We start from the raw sequence: 15860 nt of genomic DNA on the forward strand, positions 1-15860 counted from the left end.
AGCTCGGCGCTATACGACCTGTGCTTGTTGCATCTTACGTCTACCTGTTTAAATTTATCATACGTCATGAGCTCTGCTGCGTGCCTCTTCGACTTTTACTGTAACGAGCTTCTCTAACTTTTACATGACCGATGTGATTTAACTTCTTTTTTCTGCTTTCTTTTTTATAATTGCAATAATATACATTTGTCATTTGTTCGAATAAAATAATTAAACAAATTTTTTGTATTATCGTCAAATTCATCAAATATGATGTAAGCTGAATTATAATTAAGTTTCTTTATAATATATATATATATGTATTAATATAATTATAAATATATATTATATAATAAAAAAATATATATTAGAAAATGATATATATATATATATATGTATATGTAATAATTAACTATTAATTAAATGTTAAACTTGATTATAATTAGCATGATATAATTAGCAAAAAATGTCAATGCACATTATATACGTAAGATTTGATATTGTTTATGTTGGATTTGTATCATTTATATTATATTTTTATGAACAATCAATATTTCAAGGAAATTAATTCCAACAAGTATTAAGATCATTTTGATAAGCATGAACACGTAGATGAGAATTAAAAGAGTGTAGGATCGAACACGCAGTATGTTGTGTAGACTCTAGATTATTCAGATTGAAATTCGCTCGGTTGGACGGATCGGTGGCTATTAGCGTGCGTAACGTCGTTGTTGCTCGTTAAGCTAATAAATTAAACGAGCCGCGTGAACGAGCGTTATAATTACGACGATGTCACACCATACGTAGTTCGCGCCTCGATGCCGATTATCGTTTGGACGACACATCGTCCTGTCTCCTGTCCTTTGAAATCGTCCGAGTGTTGATCACTTTCAATCTTTTTACTTTTTACGTTAATCGACATTCCGATCATATAATTTTTCTTCGTTATCTTGTATTTTTCGATCTATCTTATATTTATCTAATGAATTCACATTACATTTAATATTATTTATTTATTTATTTCATCGAAGTTGTTTCAATGATAAGAATATATCCTTGGACGTTGATTAATTTCAAGTTGAATTTGACTTAATCGAAGATAGTTTTAATTAATGATTAATTGACAATTAATTTTTATTAAGAATATTTTAAATCTTAAATAAAACTTTTACAAATGATATATTAATTATTATTAATTTAATATCCCAATGGATATTAAAACTATGAATTAACTTGTACAAGGATATTGTAATTTCTGTAATTAACTCTCTTAAAAAGAATATTTTTTATATATTCTTAGAAAAAATATTCTCTACATTAGTTATTTGAAATAAATGATATGAAGAAATCGAATGAAAGAAAAATCATCGTTAGAATATCATTAGAAAAAATATTATATATATATATATATATATATATATATATATATATATATCGACCTATCTGTTAGGTAGAAAAATATAGATAGATCGATCATTGGATTAGAATGTCAATAAAGTCAATAAATTTTTATTTTATTATCCAATAACACGAGCTATTGTTTTTCATGGCCGAATGGATAATCCATAAATATACATGGAAATAAATCGTCTCTCATTTTCGTCGAAGTCCAAGATCTCATTTAAATACAATGCTTGTATATACTTTGTATGTCCGATGCATCGCTAATTGCGAAATGCGATCGATCGATGTGGATCGTCGCAACGACGAAATTCGTCCGGTTAATTTTACGCGTGCGGATTCGCATCGAGGACGACGCGGATTTATCGTCTTGGGGCGGTGACGCGAAGAGAAAACGAGATCCTACTAGAAATTGATTGAATATTTATGAAGCTTACGTATTGATTTATACCTAAAACGTTTCAGAGTTACTTTCATGAATATATTATTATCACGATCGATCTAAAGATTTAAATTATTCGAGCTTTATACATCGTGCTGCTGACATGAAACTTTATGAATAATTATGAAATCGTTAGATTCTAACGTTGCCGATAAAAGAAGCGAATAGAACTCATCGAATTCTAAAGATATTATTATTGTTATGCAACTTGTTCATCAATGATCATACATTAAACCAAACAAGAAAAAATACATTTTTCATTGCACGTTGCACATTTATGAATAATAATGTATCACATAATAACAGTGTCTTATACGTATGTACATACATATATACTTTTTTCTTTTTATGTCAACAGGATGTCGTTGCAACATGATAGGTTCGATCAGTACGACATGTGACATAGTAACTGGTCAATGTCAATGCAAATCTCATATAATCGGTAGACAGTGCGATCAATGTCAGGTGAGTTTTTTTTTCTCTTCTTTCTTTCTTGCCTTCTTTTTTTTTTCTTTTTTTTTTTCTCTAAAGAAACATAAGTTTAGAAACTACAACTTGTTTCATAAGATCCATTTATATCGGCTTGAAATTTCATCGCAGACAGATTATTGGGGCTTGACAACAGGAGCAGGATGTGTCCCATGCAATTGCGATCCCATTGGGTCTTTCAATTCTTCCTGCCAACAAAATACAGGATTATGTTATTGTAGATCTGGCGTGGCTAGCCCACGTTGCGATACTTGTCTTCCTGGTTATTACGGTTTCTCATCGAATGGATGTCAACGTGAGTTACATCTAAATATATTTAATTTTAATTTATTTATAATTATTATTAATTAATACCTTAATAATTCGTATATCTAATAATAATTTAAAGACACATTATGCAACGTTATATTACGATCATTCTAATATTAATTTTATTTTAATGACAAAGGATGCGATACCTGTGTGAGACCAGGACATATTTGTGATCCCGACACAGGACGTTGTGTATGCCCAAGCTTGACCTACGGTGAACACTGTGATCGATGTAGACCAGGTTCGTGGAACCTGATTCCAGGAATTGGCTGCAAGCCATGCGCTTGCACTTTAGGCTCGATGAGATCTCAGTGCGATCATCGAGGCCAATGCGTTTGCAGGATCGGCTACGATGGCCTTAGATGCGAGAAATGTGCTAAAGGTTATTATGGTTATCCAAGATGTCGTCCCTGTGGATGCAACGCTGCTGGAATTCTCTCATGTGATGGAGAGATCTGCGATTGCGATGAAAATGGACAGTGCCCGTGCAAGGTGCATTTTCATATAGAAATATTTTATCATGATAATTATACGATTATAAAAGAAAATAATTAAGTTGAGAAAAAATTTATTCTAATTTTATCTTCAATTCGATATAATTCTTTTATAATTCGTATTTTTTAAATTAGGAAAATGCCGTTGGCAGACAATGTAATCGATGCAAGAATGGTACCTTTGGCCTGGCAAAAGATAATCCAAAAGGTTGTACCGAATGCTTTTGCTTTGGTAGAAGCAAACATTGTCAACAGGCTGGTTTCAGCTGGGGATTGAGAAGAATTAAAAAACCTAGAACACTTTTTATTAACGAATCGGTCAACGATATTATGGTGAGTCAAAAAACAATTATTGTAATACTATCATTAGAATTAATTATACATATATATATATATATATATATATATATATATATATATATATATTCGTACGTATTCATTTTAGATCACTGATTCGGGCTCGACTTTTGTTTATTCGAATAATGAATTAGATGTCATGAATGGTTTGACAATAATTCCTAATACCGAAGGAGATGTTATACTTCCAGCTAATTTGTATTATAATTATTATCTTTATTGGAAACTTCCGGAAACGTTTTTACGCGACAAGGTAATGTTTGATGACGATTTTTTTAAAAAAAAGGAAAAGGAGAAAAAATTCTATGACTTTTCGTTTGAAATTCAAGGTTGCATCTTACGGTGGATTATTACGTTTTGCTACGTCAACTGATGGTGGTATATCATTGAGGTCGGCACATAAATATCCACTTGTACAACTACAAGGAAACGATAGGATCATCCTAGAATATTATTTGCACTCGCCTGTTAAAGATAATCGCTATGAAGTCAGGTATAACGATAATGATCTATTCAATGTGATAAGAAACTTCAAAAGACGGTACATTCCTTTGTAGATTTCATGAGTCCTTATGGCAATTACACGGCAGACCAGATTACAAAGTTACCAGAGAGGTTTTGATGGTCGCTTTACAGAATGTGCAACATATCTTCATAAAAGCAACAGACAATGCGGACTTCACTAAGACGACGTAAGCTAACGATACCATTTGACATGTCCAATGTAAAATATTAAATTCATTCTAATCATATAAAATACAATATTATTTTTATTAGCCTTCTGGAAGCATCCTTGGAAGCTGCAGTGTTAACTCACACTCATTCTCCACCATTGGCAAGTGGCGTTGAGATTTGTCAGTGTCCTCCGGAATATAACGGCACATCTTGCCAAGATCCAAGTATAGGCTTCTATAGATCGTATGAAAACACAACTGTCACGTCTACTATAGTAATCGATCTTGTCGGACAAGCTAGACGTTGTCAGTGCAGCGGTAGATCAGAGATATGTGACAGAGAGACGGGATATTGTCAAGTGAGTGACTAAGATATTCTCTAACTGCTTGTCTTACATAACGAACCGTGTAATCGTAAACACGTACATACATATATACATACATATATAATTGTATGTATGTGTATGTATATGTGTATATGCCTATAAAGGTATAAACCTGGATAATATTTCATGGATATCTATGTTCTTCTCCGTAGAATTGCAGAGGCAACACTATCGGTCCAAGATGTGAGATTTGTGCGGATAGCTTTTATGGACATCCTGAAATCGGTGGTTGCAAACCTTGTCCCTGTCCACAGATTGATAAAAGATTTTCAAGTAGCTGTGTCGTTCGTGCTGATAGTGAACCAATTTGTCATTGCAAACCTGGTTGGTGATTTATTATTTAAATATGATTTAGCAGTTTAATAAAAGAAATTTATATAAATTTACATAGATAAAAGAGAATAAAGGATAAATCATCAATGACAATAATCAACAATTCTTTTTCAATCGATCAAAAACAGGTTACACAGGTAGAATGTGCGAACGATGTACTCACAATTATTATGGTTTCCCTAATCTACCCGGTGGCCAATGCATACCATGTAATTGCAATCTAGCAGGTAGTACCAGCGACAAATGCGATGAAAAGACAGGACAATGCAATTGTAGACAAGGTTCAACTGGAAGAGATTGTTCTCAATGTACAGCTTATCGTCACGTTTACATCGATAACGTTTGCACGTGTAAGTGATACTAGATTAATAAATATTTAATTTGACTTCTCATCGACATTTGTCTGATTAAACTGATGTTAATGATTTTCAGCATGTGACGACAATTGTACCGGACTTTTATTGGGCGACGTCGATGCAATGATGGAAGAACTTGCAACTGGAACGTCTCACATCGCTGATGGTTATGTACCTCCTCCCTGGGAGGAACTAACTTACGTCGAATCTAATACCAGTCTTCTACTAGACCAGTTGAAGCTGCAAAGCCAGCTTAAGCAGAGAATGAAGAACGTGCCCTGGTACGAATACAAAAAGCTCATGAAAAATGCTGAAACTTTGTTAAGAAATGTACGTACTTAAACTGATCAATGTTTTAAAATGTGAGAAACATTCTTCCTTAATTAGATCAATTCATGATAGTGTATATATGATTGAAAGAGAGAGAATTTTTTCTTTTGGTGTTTTTTTTTTCTTCTTTTTTTCTTTCTTTTGTTTTTCTTTCTTTCTTCTTTTTTTCTTTCATTCACAATAGGAATTTTCTTTATATATATTCTCGTTGATATCAGAAAGGAGATCTTTCGTTTCTTTACAGGCAAACGATCATGCTAATCGTGGCACTTTGTGGAAGAACAAGTCGAACGATCTGAAAAATAATATTTTCAGTACACAAATTGAGATTAGAAATCTTCACGAACGTATCGAAGGTATCGTATTTTTTAATTCTCTTTTTGTTTTTTTTTTTTTTTGTGGAAGGATTATAAGGGTAAGAAGTTTGATTTTTTCGATTAGTTGATATATTTTATCCTTCTTTCAGACATTATCTCGCGATTAAATTCTTATGGCGATGATAACAAAAGGGTTGAAATCAAAAAAGTGTTGGAAATGGCAAAGACGATATTGCACGATCTGAAGAATGTAAATTTACCAAAAAAAACTGTGAAAATTCAAGAATTTATCAAGTAAGCGATTGCAATTCTTTTTTTACAATTATTACTTATTAATTTTCTCAAAGTATAAAAAGATAAATTTTAATTTGATAAATAGAAATACCGAGGATTATATCGAATGGTTAAATTCAGTCTGCAATTCAACGGAACCAATAATGATAGCTCAAGAAGACACTGATGATTTCACTTTGAAATTGAACGATATGAAAAAGATCTTGGAAGAAACAATGGAGATTTTATTTACTTACGACGGTCTTTATAAAAATATTAATGAAACATACGTGGAATTTGAAAATGATTGTAATCGAATCAATGCGTTCGCAAAAGAGATCGACGCGATAAACGATAAAATACAATTGATCGACGAAGCAAAAGGATTCATTATCGACGCACAGAATGATCTTCAAGTTAGTATGAATTGAGAATTTAAATTAATTCAAGTTTAAACGAGCAAATATTGCAATGTGTATTTTTTTTTTTTTTTTTAGGATCTTCCAGAACTGAAAAAGAAATTGTCCTTTTGGACCGATAAATTATATGAGAAAGAAGAAATATTGTACAGATTAAATTACGAATATAATGATAAATACGTCGTTCCAGCGATCGAACATGCGAAGAATTTGTCAAATTATGTGGACGATTATGTTAGGTAAGAAAATCATTCTTTATTTTTTTGTTTTTATTATTTTTTTATTTTTTTTTATTTTTCTATAAGAGCTCCATTTTCATAATACTCGCGTTACTCTAAATGTGAATCAACTCTTAACTGATAAGATCGAATAATTTTTAAACTCTTACGTGCGAAATCGATTGAAATATTTTTAATATTATAGTAATAGCAATATATACAAATGATTTTCGTCTTATCGGTAAAGAGTTCATTATTTTCGAACGATATATTTTATACTACTTTGTGTAATCGATGCTCGATGACTTGATAAAGTGCAACTCGCGTTTCTGCCAAGCAGTCTGTTTTCGGAGACACGCGACATAGCGGCTAGCCCGCTGAAGGCGAGTCAAGCTTACAAGAACATCGTTGATAGCTTGACAAGAGCTAATGATACTGCATTAATGGCAAAAGAGACAACAGAAAATATAAATACTCAGGTAACAACGTTCCAAATATTTATTTAATTATATTTATTAAAATTGAACGATATATTTCATTATTCATATCTTATATCATAATATATTATTAATCTTTTATCTAATAATAATATTATATATTATTTTTTTTAAAGAAATTAACAAAATAAAATTTACATAATTGTAATAAAAAGTTTTTATCATTTTATTTTTATGGTTACGTTCTTATCACCAAAAAGAAAAGGAAAAATAAAAAAAAAAAAATTTTTTTTAATTATTTAAAAAATCGATTTTATTATAACGATATTATTGCAATATTTAAATAAATAAAGGATAAATTGCACTTTAAAATGGTAGTGGTTTCAAGTCTCTACGACTTTTCGTTCCGGAGATATCATCTCCGAAAGATTTTCATTCATAATTCGTACAGTACAGCTGTTCGTAGTAATAGTATAGTAATAGTAATTCGGTCAGCTGAGATGCGTAAATTCTTGGAATTTATATAGGTTAGTGTGTCAGCGGGTTAATTTGAATGAAATTATATAGGTCAGTGTGTCAACGTAAATATCTCCAGAACTAAAAATCGTAGAGACTCGATTAAAATACCGTTTTAAAGGTCAAAATTTTCTCTATTTTTTCAGCCTATTGTTAATAATTAATCAACAATTTGTTATAAACAATTTATTATAAACAAATTCTTAGTTCTAAACTAAATTCATTTTTTGTCAAAAAATTCAATGATACATGATTTTCAATTATTTTAATTATTTCAAAATGAAATTAGTTATTAATAAACGAGTTTTGTAAAATTATTGTCGAGTGTCACTCGACAATCATTGAACTCCGTAGATTTAACTAATCCGTAGATTTATTTTTTTCTCTTCGCTCATTGTATGATTTAATAATTAATCATACTATGAATGTAACATTGTCTAACGCATGAAATAATACAAAATTGTTTTATATAGATTTTTCCAAACGGAAAAGAATCGATATCTATGTTGGACAATTCGATAGATGTTTTACGTGGTTCAATTGAACAATTAAAAAAAACCAATGATATGAAGGAATCCGTCGAAGATTCGTCGAATAAAACGGAATTACAGGAAGCTGCTGTGGAACTTTTAAAAAATACTTTAAACAATACTGGTATACGTGATAATAAAATAAATGTAAAATTGAGAGAAGTGCAGAGTGAAAGCAAAGCGTGTAAGTAAATGCATGTAAATATTAAATAAAAATATTTTTACTTACATAAAATTAATTTTTTTTTTCTTTATAACTTTCAGTGGAAGAAAAATTAGAAAAAGTTATGCAGGATAACAATGAAGTTTCGGAGTCAGTGAACGACATGCAAAGATTAATCGACGATTACAAAAAAGAAATTTCCGATAGATTGCAACCAAAATTCCAAGATCTTAAGAGAGAAGGAGATTCGAAGATCAGTTTGGCTAGTGAAAAATGTAAAAAAGTTAAAAATAATTAATCAACTTTAATTCTTAATGAACTATATCATCAATTTTTTTTTTCTTTTTTTTTCAGTATCAGAGGCTTTAAGTAACATCAAAAAAGCAGATGCAAAGCTAATAAGTTTATCAAATGCTGCGGTGAAACGTAAAAGTGTTTTCGACAAATGGAATGATACGTTAACGTCCAAGCTACAAAATCTAAAAGACAAGATTGCCGAGGCTAGAAATACCGCTGAAGGAGTAATAATCATTTAAGAAAAATCAAATGTTCTTTATTTTCTAATTGTTTTTTTATCTAATCTAATTTTTTAATCTTTTAGATTCGAATTTCGGTAAAATCGGTAGAAGACAAAAAATGTGTTAGATCTTATAGATTAACAACTCTTCAACCATCCTCGATGACAAATATAGTAATGACTTTTGCTATTCCCGATAATCGGAAAGATGGATCTTTACTTTATTTACCAAGCAGTATCAACGTACGTTCTTTTTATTCTAAATGTTTTATCAATTTTTATGCTCCAAATGACAATGTTATTTTTTCTGTTATTATTTTATAGGACGATTTTATAGCTTTAGAAATGATCGATAGGAAAGTGAAATTTTTATGGAATGTAGGAGGAGGTACAGGGATTTTAACACATCCTGAAATCATCGAAAGTGGTAAACTCAAAGAAGATAGATTTTGGTATCGAATCGAAGCCGAAAGGTAGATAAATATAATATATCTTTACATTTACCTTATCTAATTCACTACTCTCTTTTTTAATTTTTACAGAATACGAAACGTCGGTAAGCTCAGTGTTCGAAAACAATCATCAACAACTGGAAGGTATCTTCCTGTGATGAATTCAACGAATCCAGAATATGGACGATTCGATATCATCAGTATGGATCGTGTCTGGTTAGGAGGCATACCAGAATCTCAAAGAAGACCTGCTGAAGTCACTGCTGTTAATGGTTTACCTGCTTGTGTTCATCAGGTCATTCTCGATGGTAAACCTATTGGTTTGTGGAATTTTATTACAACTGCACCAGATATGGCCTGTGAAGCTTGCATGGAAGGGTAATTATTAGAAATAAATGACTTTTGAAATTGTTTATTAATGATGAATATTTTCTTATTAATTTATTCTTTTATGAAATAGAACTGAGGATATCAGGGATGACATAGCTTATAGCTTTAATGGTGAAGGCTATGCTGTTAGAAATAAAGTATCATCTGGTCCTTACAACAAATATACGTTTGGTGTCTCTATCAGTTTCCGTACATATGATGAAAATGCTTTAATCTTCTTAGCAATTAATGAAGATAACGTACGTATATTTTAAAATATATATATACATATATATATATATATGTGTATACTTACAGAGTCCCAGAAATGAAATTTGTTTTCTACTTATTTAAATTTGTTTGCACCCAATCGATAGAACCAACATATCATGATATTTCTTCGAGAAGGAAGAGTCATTCTTCACATTGGCTATGGTGGTAACGTTAGCATGGAAATGTCCTCCACTTACAAATACAATAATGGTAATTGGACAACGGTAGATGCCTTTAGACAATATCTATTACGTAAAAGTATCGAGAAATGTAGTTTAAACGTCGGTGAAGAAAATGATAAGAAGATGGGAGCACCAACACCTCAGCCTAAAAAAGAAGATATTCCAGATTTAGCAAAAGCTAAATATTACTTCGGTGGTGTACCACCCAGTTTTAGAGCTGAAAATATAATACTACCATCTCAAGTATCATTTCTTGGTTGTATGTCTAATATTATTATACAAGAAGGCTATGATCCTATGGTTGAACAGTATTATGGTATTGAACCAACTTGCGCGAACAAGGTTATTATTTGAAAAAATTAATTTTATTCTAATTAGTTAATTTATTATTATTATTATAGTTATGAATTATAATTAAATTTTAGCCATTAAGAATAGTAGGATTTTATGGAAATGGTTATCTCGAGCATTCCTCTTATACTTTGCGTAAAATAAGTTCGTCTATGAGTTTCTCATTTAGAACTTTACAAGAAGATACTTTATTATTGTTATCCACGTTCCAAGGTCAAGAAGAAAGATTATACAATCCACAAGACATTAATGAGGATATAACGGTAATAATAATTTTTTGATCATTTTTTTATTCGACAAATTTTTTTTCCCGTGAATCTATTCACTCCGTTAATGTGTATTTGTTATTTTTTTTTCTTTTTTTCTTTTTCTCTTTTTAGAGAGAAAATTATTATTCCGTCTGTGTGATGAAAGGGCAAGTTGAAGTTCGTTTAAATGCTGGCAAAGGAGAACTCGTTCTTAGATCTAATAATACTTTCAATGATGGAAGATATCATACTGTTACGATTATTAAAAGAAGAAAGGAAGTTGAGTTGAGGATCGATGATGCTTACCAAAACACTGGAAGATTACCTAGCAGTGCAGCTATTAAAGGGCCTGATTCTAATGGTGGCCTCTTCTTTGGTGGACTTCCAGCTTTGATTAATAATACAAAAATGGTGGCTACTAAAATTCCTCTTTATGGTGCAATTAAAGATGCTATCTTCAATGATGAGTAAGTTCTGAAAAAAAAAAAGAAAAAAAAAAAAAAGAATTGAAATTTATATATATAGAAAATTTTATAAAACAAAATATGTTATAAAATTCTTATTAAATAATTTTGTCAATTTAGAATTCTAAGATTCGACGAAGTCACGTCGTTCGATCATGCACTGATTGGTCGACCAGGACCTAGTATGGGTAAAGATCTTCCTAATTACACACCTTCTGCCTCATTGTCAAGGGGAATGTCTACTCAGCCTGAGGGTTGTCAAAAGGTTCCATATTATTCTTTGGAACCGGGAGCATTAAAATTTGGTGACAAATCGCACAGCCATACTCAGCTCTATTTGAACTTCAAAAAATTTTGGGAAAAAAAATATACCATTGAATTTGACTTTAGGACTTATTATCCCAATGGTCTATTATTTATTACACCGGTAAAGTGATTAAAAGAATGAAATAAATAATAAATTGTGAAATATTTTTTAAGAAATACATTTGAACATATGTCTTTATTTTTTTTTTTTTTTTTTTTTTTTTTTTGTTAATATATATAGGGACTTAGATTAAAGCATTATTTGATGATCGTGATTAGAGATGGACAACTTTTGCTTCTTGTCAAATGCAAACAAAAAAAGGAGATCTTATTTAAGACACCATTCAATGATGGAAATTGGCATCACGTTGTATTGAGCCACGATGAAAGAAGGCTGACACTTGTTGTGGATACACAAACACCTCGTACAATCAAAGTACCTAAAAAGATTGGATTAGCTCCGATGATGTATATTGGTGGATTACCAGAAAGTGGTACTCCATTACCAGAACAAATTGTGGTGAAATTGGAGACTCTTAAAGGATGTATAAGAGGCTTAAGAGTTAATGGAAATATCTATGACATGGTCGGTTCTACCAGTCGAGCTTATAATGTTGGTCAATGTTTTCCTAGTGTAGAAAGTGGAGCTTATTTTCAAGATGAAGCTTACGCAATTTATAGTAAGTAAATTTTCAATTCACGTTTAATAGAGAATCATGAACGTATAAGTTGTAAAAATATTTTATCTCTTTTCTCAGAAAGAAATTTTGAATTGGGAGCAGTATTAGAACTTCAGCTAGAATTTAGAACTTCAGAATTATCAGGAGTTTTACTTTCTATAACTGCTCCTAGTGGCTCTCCATCCTTATCCTTGGAATTGAATAATGGCAAAGTGATCATGTCTGGTGATTTGGGAGATAGTAATCCATTATACGTGGAACAACGATTTCCTAGTCCATATGCTATTTGTGACAATCGTTGGCATCGTATTCAAGCTGTTTATAACGATGAAGAATTAGCATTAAAGGTTGACGATCTGGATCAAAAATATGGATTGCCTACTAATGTTAATTATCATTTCATGGAATCCACGACTTTAGGTCCTCTTTACATCGGTGGTTTACCAGGTAGTCAAAAATATAATTTTATCAATGTCATTGAATTACTCCAAAAATTTTTAATACATATGTATATATATATATATATATATATATATATATATATATATATATTAATATTTTTAGCTTCAGCTATGAAAGGAACGTTACTCACGCGAGATCATTTCAATGGATGCATAAGAAACGTAATGATAGGAGGAGAGAGACGAGATTGGACAGATATGGCTGAGCTACATAATATACATTTGAGTTCTTGCCCGATACAATGATGTAACATGTATTAGATGCAAATTCGAAGTGCATCGAATCAATCCAAAGACTGTTACGAGGCAGACGCGCAACGTAGTGACGAATGTTCTTATGAATCCTTTGATAAATTAATCGTTAAATACAGAGGTAAGTGCCATAACGCGACAAAGGGATTAATAATCCTTAAGACGTAAGACTTAGCGAAGCCAAAAGATGCTAAAATATAAAATCTATTAAGCTCTAAAGTTAGTAGGAAACTTGATATCAGTCTGCGTTTAGAAATCATGGCACAAAAGCTCGTCACACAATATCCACAATTGTGTAAACAATAATTTCAAGGAAAAAAAAAATATATATATATATATGTAATTAAACAAATCACTGCCCAGTGTTGGACAATATTTAATTTAATTAACGATTAAATGTTTACTTATATTAATCATTGATGTTTTAAACGTTTACACGTTAAAGAATTAATCGATAAACATATAAATTATTTGAATCATTTTATTCTACGTACGATTATAAAATTATGTCGAGCGTTACTTGACACAAGTTGTGTAAAATTAATCTCTATTGTCACTTGACGATCATTGACACACTTTTACGTCTTATCGTAGAATCGTCCATTAACGAGCTTCTTTGAAGACCATTAAATTTTTTTTAATGTTTTATCATACAAAGCAGAATCACTGACTAACTACTCCGTATATATATATATATATAGAATCACTTATCGTTTTAATTAACTTTTTAAATGTTAATAAGAAAATAAGAAAAATATATAATAAAGCAAATATTTATTTCATGGCAATGAAAACTTAAATTGTTAATCATTAATACAAGTAATGATTAAATTACCAATTTAATCTTTAATTGCAATTGATAATTTGAATATTTTCAATGTAATCATTAATCAATAATTGAATTAAATAATACAGAACACTGCCACTGCCATATAGAATAATTACAAATACATTTATAGGATAGACACATTGTAAATCAGTATTTAAAGCTATTATTTATTACCAATGATTTATACATACATGTAATTATGATTTCAATTGAGCATACTCAATGCACTCGAGGATTACTATTAATTGATAGCATTTAAAAATAAGTAGAATTAACTAAATAAACTGTTTTATACTTTTATGGTGGTATTAACGTAACAATTGAATTTAATACTTAAGTAAAATAAGATGCGCAATTTAAAAAAAAAAAAAGAAAAAAAATATTCAGATAATATATCCAATGCAAAGGCTATATTTATCATATCAACAAAAAATTAAACCTTTGTAAAAACAACAGTACCGTAAAAAAAAAAAAGAACAAAGTGTCCTTCCTTTGTGAAATTATATACAATTAGAAATGAAAAGAATATTTGGAAAATATTTTAATATTTGTAAGATACCACCTTTATCATTCGTATAGTCATTGAATTGTAATATATTATACATATATATAAAAGAATTAACAATGATACTCTATTATATAAAAAAAAAAAAAATAAAAAAAAAAATAAATAAAAATACACAATGTCAAAATATATTTATCCGAACGTTTAATCAACCTTTTATAATCCATTAATAAATGGCATACAGTGAAGTTCTTTTTTTATACAACTAAAATTAAATGCAATTGTAAGAAACCATTATTGAAAATGATTTTTAGATTTAATTATTTTTTTAAAATGCTCTATTAAATTCTTGAACATTGTAATTTTAGAATCTTTTGAAGAATTAGAAGTACTACATGTTTTTTTTTTTTTTTTTTTTTTTTGTAAAGAAAAGTAATTGTTTTTTTCCATGGGCTTACAATGAAATATTCGATATTCAAAATAATACGCGTATGAAATAAGATTTTATCCTGATTAAAAAAAAAAAAAAAAAAAGAAAACACACAAGAAACCATTCACGAATAAATCTTCGTGGAAACTTACTGATGGTCACAGAATGCTCTTCTATTAATTAAATAAACAATCAATCATTCGTATCTTTCATCCACGACATGATCGAGCGATCGAAGGGACTTAAATAGTAAGTGAATTTTTTTTCTGAAAGCTCCAAAACACTCGTCCACGATTTAGATCAAAATTGAGGATGAATGATTTAAAGATAACTGATTGAAAATAAAATAGATCGACATCGAAATGTTCTAAAACAAAAATAAAAATAAAAGAAAAGAAAAAGAAAAAAATATAATCGATATAATGAAGAAACTATTGAAAATATGTGAAAATATACATATTATATAATATAGGAAAATATACATATCTTAAGTCTTTGCTGTTGGTCCACGATATTCTTCCTTAAGATGATGAAGAGAATAAGAAACTAGAAATGAATTTCTTATTCCAGTTGAAATTTCCATGTGTGGCTAAAACAATCCTAATTCTTCATGACGATTCTTTTGTCCTTTTTATTTATCCCATGCAATAATCGATTTCTCTTTAGTCTGGTGTATCATTCCATTGGTGTCTTCTAAAAACACAAAAAAATTATTAATATCATCGTTATATTGAGAAATTACTGAAAATATTTGATATGTTAGATAATTATCTTAACTACGTAGTTGTTGTACGTCCTGGAAGAAGAGAACGTGCTTCGATGTTAACTCGTCGAGATACAAAGGAGAACTAACTGGGCTCGATGATAACATAATCGTTCAAAGTCAAATCAAGAGTTTATTTTTGTTGACATTACACATAGATCGACGACCGCTAGTTAATGATTTGGTATTATTGGAATTTTAAATAAAGATTATTTTTTGGTTTATCGCGTATTTTACTACGAGCTTTGTAACGTTTAATCGAATATATTATTGTTTATATATTAATTTAATGTATTTCGATTATATTATGTATCGTTTAAATAATTATAAAATTAATGAAAATATTAATTTT

The 15860-nt window shown here is 29.9% G+C and overlaps 1 protein-coding gene across 1 annotated transcript in view; it reads left to right on the forward strand.

Annotated features, from left to right (window-relative positions):
• wb (wing blister) overlaps window positions 1-12975 on the forward strand; it is a 121916-nt gene extending 108941 nt beyond the window's left edge. The window contains exons 14-43 of the mRNA XM_035880586.2: window positions 2181-2287; window positions 2423-2606; window positions 2760-3115; window positions 3253-3450; window positions 3563-3727; window positions 3804-3967; window positions 4032-4166; window positions 4252-4507; window positions 4687-4858; window positions 4996-5217; window positions 5300-5553; window positions 5798-5909; window positions 6020-6164; window positions 6250-6559; window positions 6641-6801; window positions 7121-7259; window positions 8207-8447; window positions 8528-8701; window positions 8781-8947; window positions 9028-9186; window positions 9268-9416; window positions 9486-9773; window positions 9856-10024; window positions 10142-10561; window positions 10645-10833; window positions 10951-11285; window positions 11403-11709; window positions 11830-12268; window positions 12347-12715; window positions 12833-12975. Coding sequence (XP_035736479.2) covers window positions 2181-2287; window positions 2423-2606; window positions 2760-3115; window positions 3253-3450; window positions 3563-3727; window positions 3804-3967; window positions 4032-4166; window positions 4252-4507; window positions 4687-4858; window positions 4996-5217; window positions 5300-5553; window positions 5798-5909; window positions 6020-6164; window positions 6250-6559; window positions 6641-6801; window positions 7121-7259; window positions 8207-8447; window positions 8528-8701; window positions 8781-8947; window positions 9028-9186; window positions 9268-9416; window positions 9486-9773; window positions 9856-10024; window positions 10142-10561; window positions 10645-10833; window positions 10951-11285; window positions 11403-11709; window positions 11830-12268; window positions 12347-12715; window positions 12833-12975 — 6629 coding nt within the window. The remainder of the gene's footprint in view (window positions 1-2180; window positions 2288-2422; window positions 2607-2759; window positions 3116-3252; window positions 3451-3562; window positions 3728-3803; window positions 3968-4031; window positions 4167-4251; window positions 4508-4686; window positions 4859-4995; window positions 5218-5299; window positions 5554-5797; window positions 5910-6019; window positions 6165-6249; window positions 6560-6640; window positions 6802-7120; window positions 7260-8206; window positions 8448-8527; window positions 8702-8780; window positions 8948-9027; window positions 9187-9267; window positions 9417-9485; window positions 9774-9855; window positions 10025-10141; window positions 10562-10644; window positions 10834-10950; window positions 11286-11402; window positions 11710-11829; window positions 12269-12346; window positions 12716-12832) is intronic.
• The last annotated feature ends 2885 nt before the right edge of the window (window positions 12976-15860 follow it).

Source organism: Vespa mandarinia, chromosome 19, assembly GCF_050613455.1.
Source record: "Vespa mandarinia isolate Hongniang chromosome 19, ASM5061345v1, whole genome shotgun sequence".
NCBI classification, from domain to species: domain Eukaryota; kingdom Metazoa; phylum Arthropoda; class Insecta; order Hymenoptera; family Vespidae; genus Vespa; species Vespa mandarinia.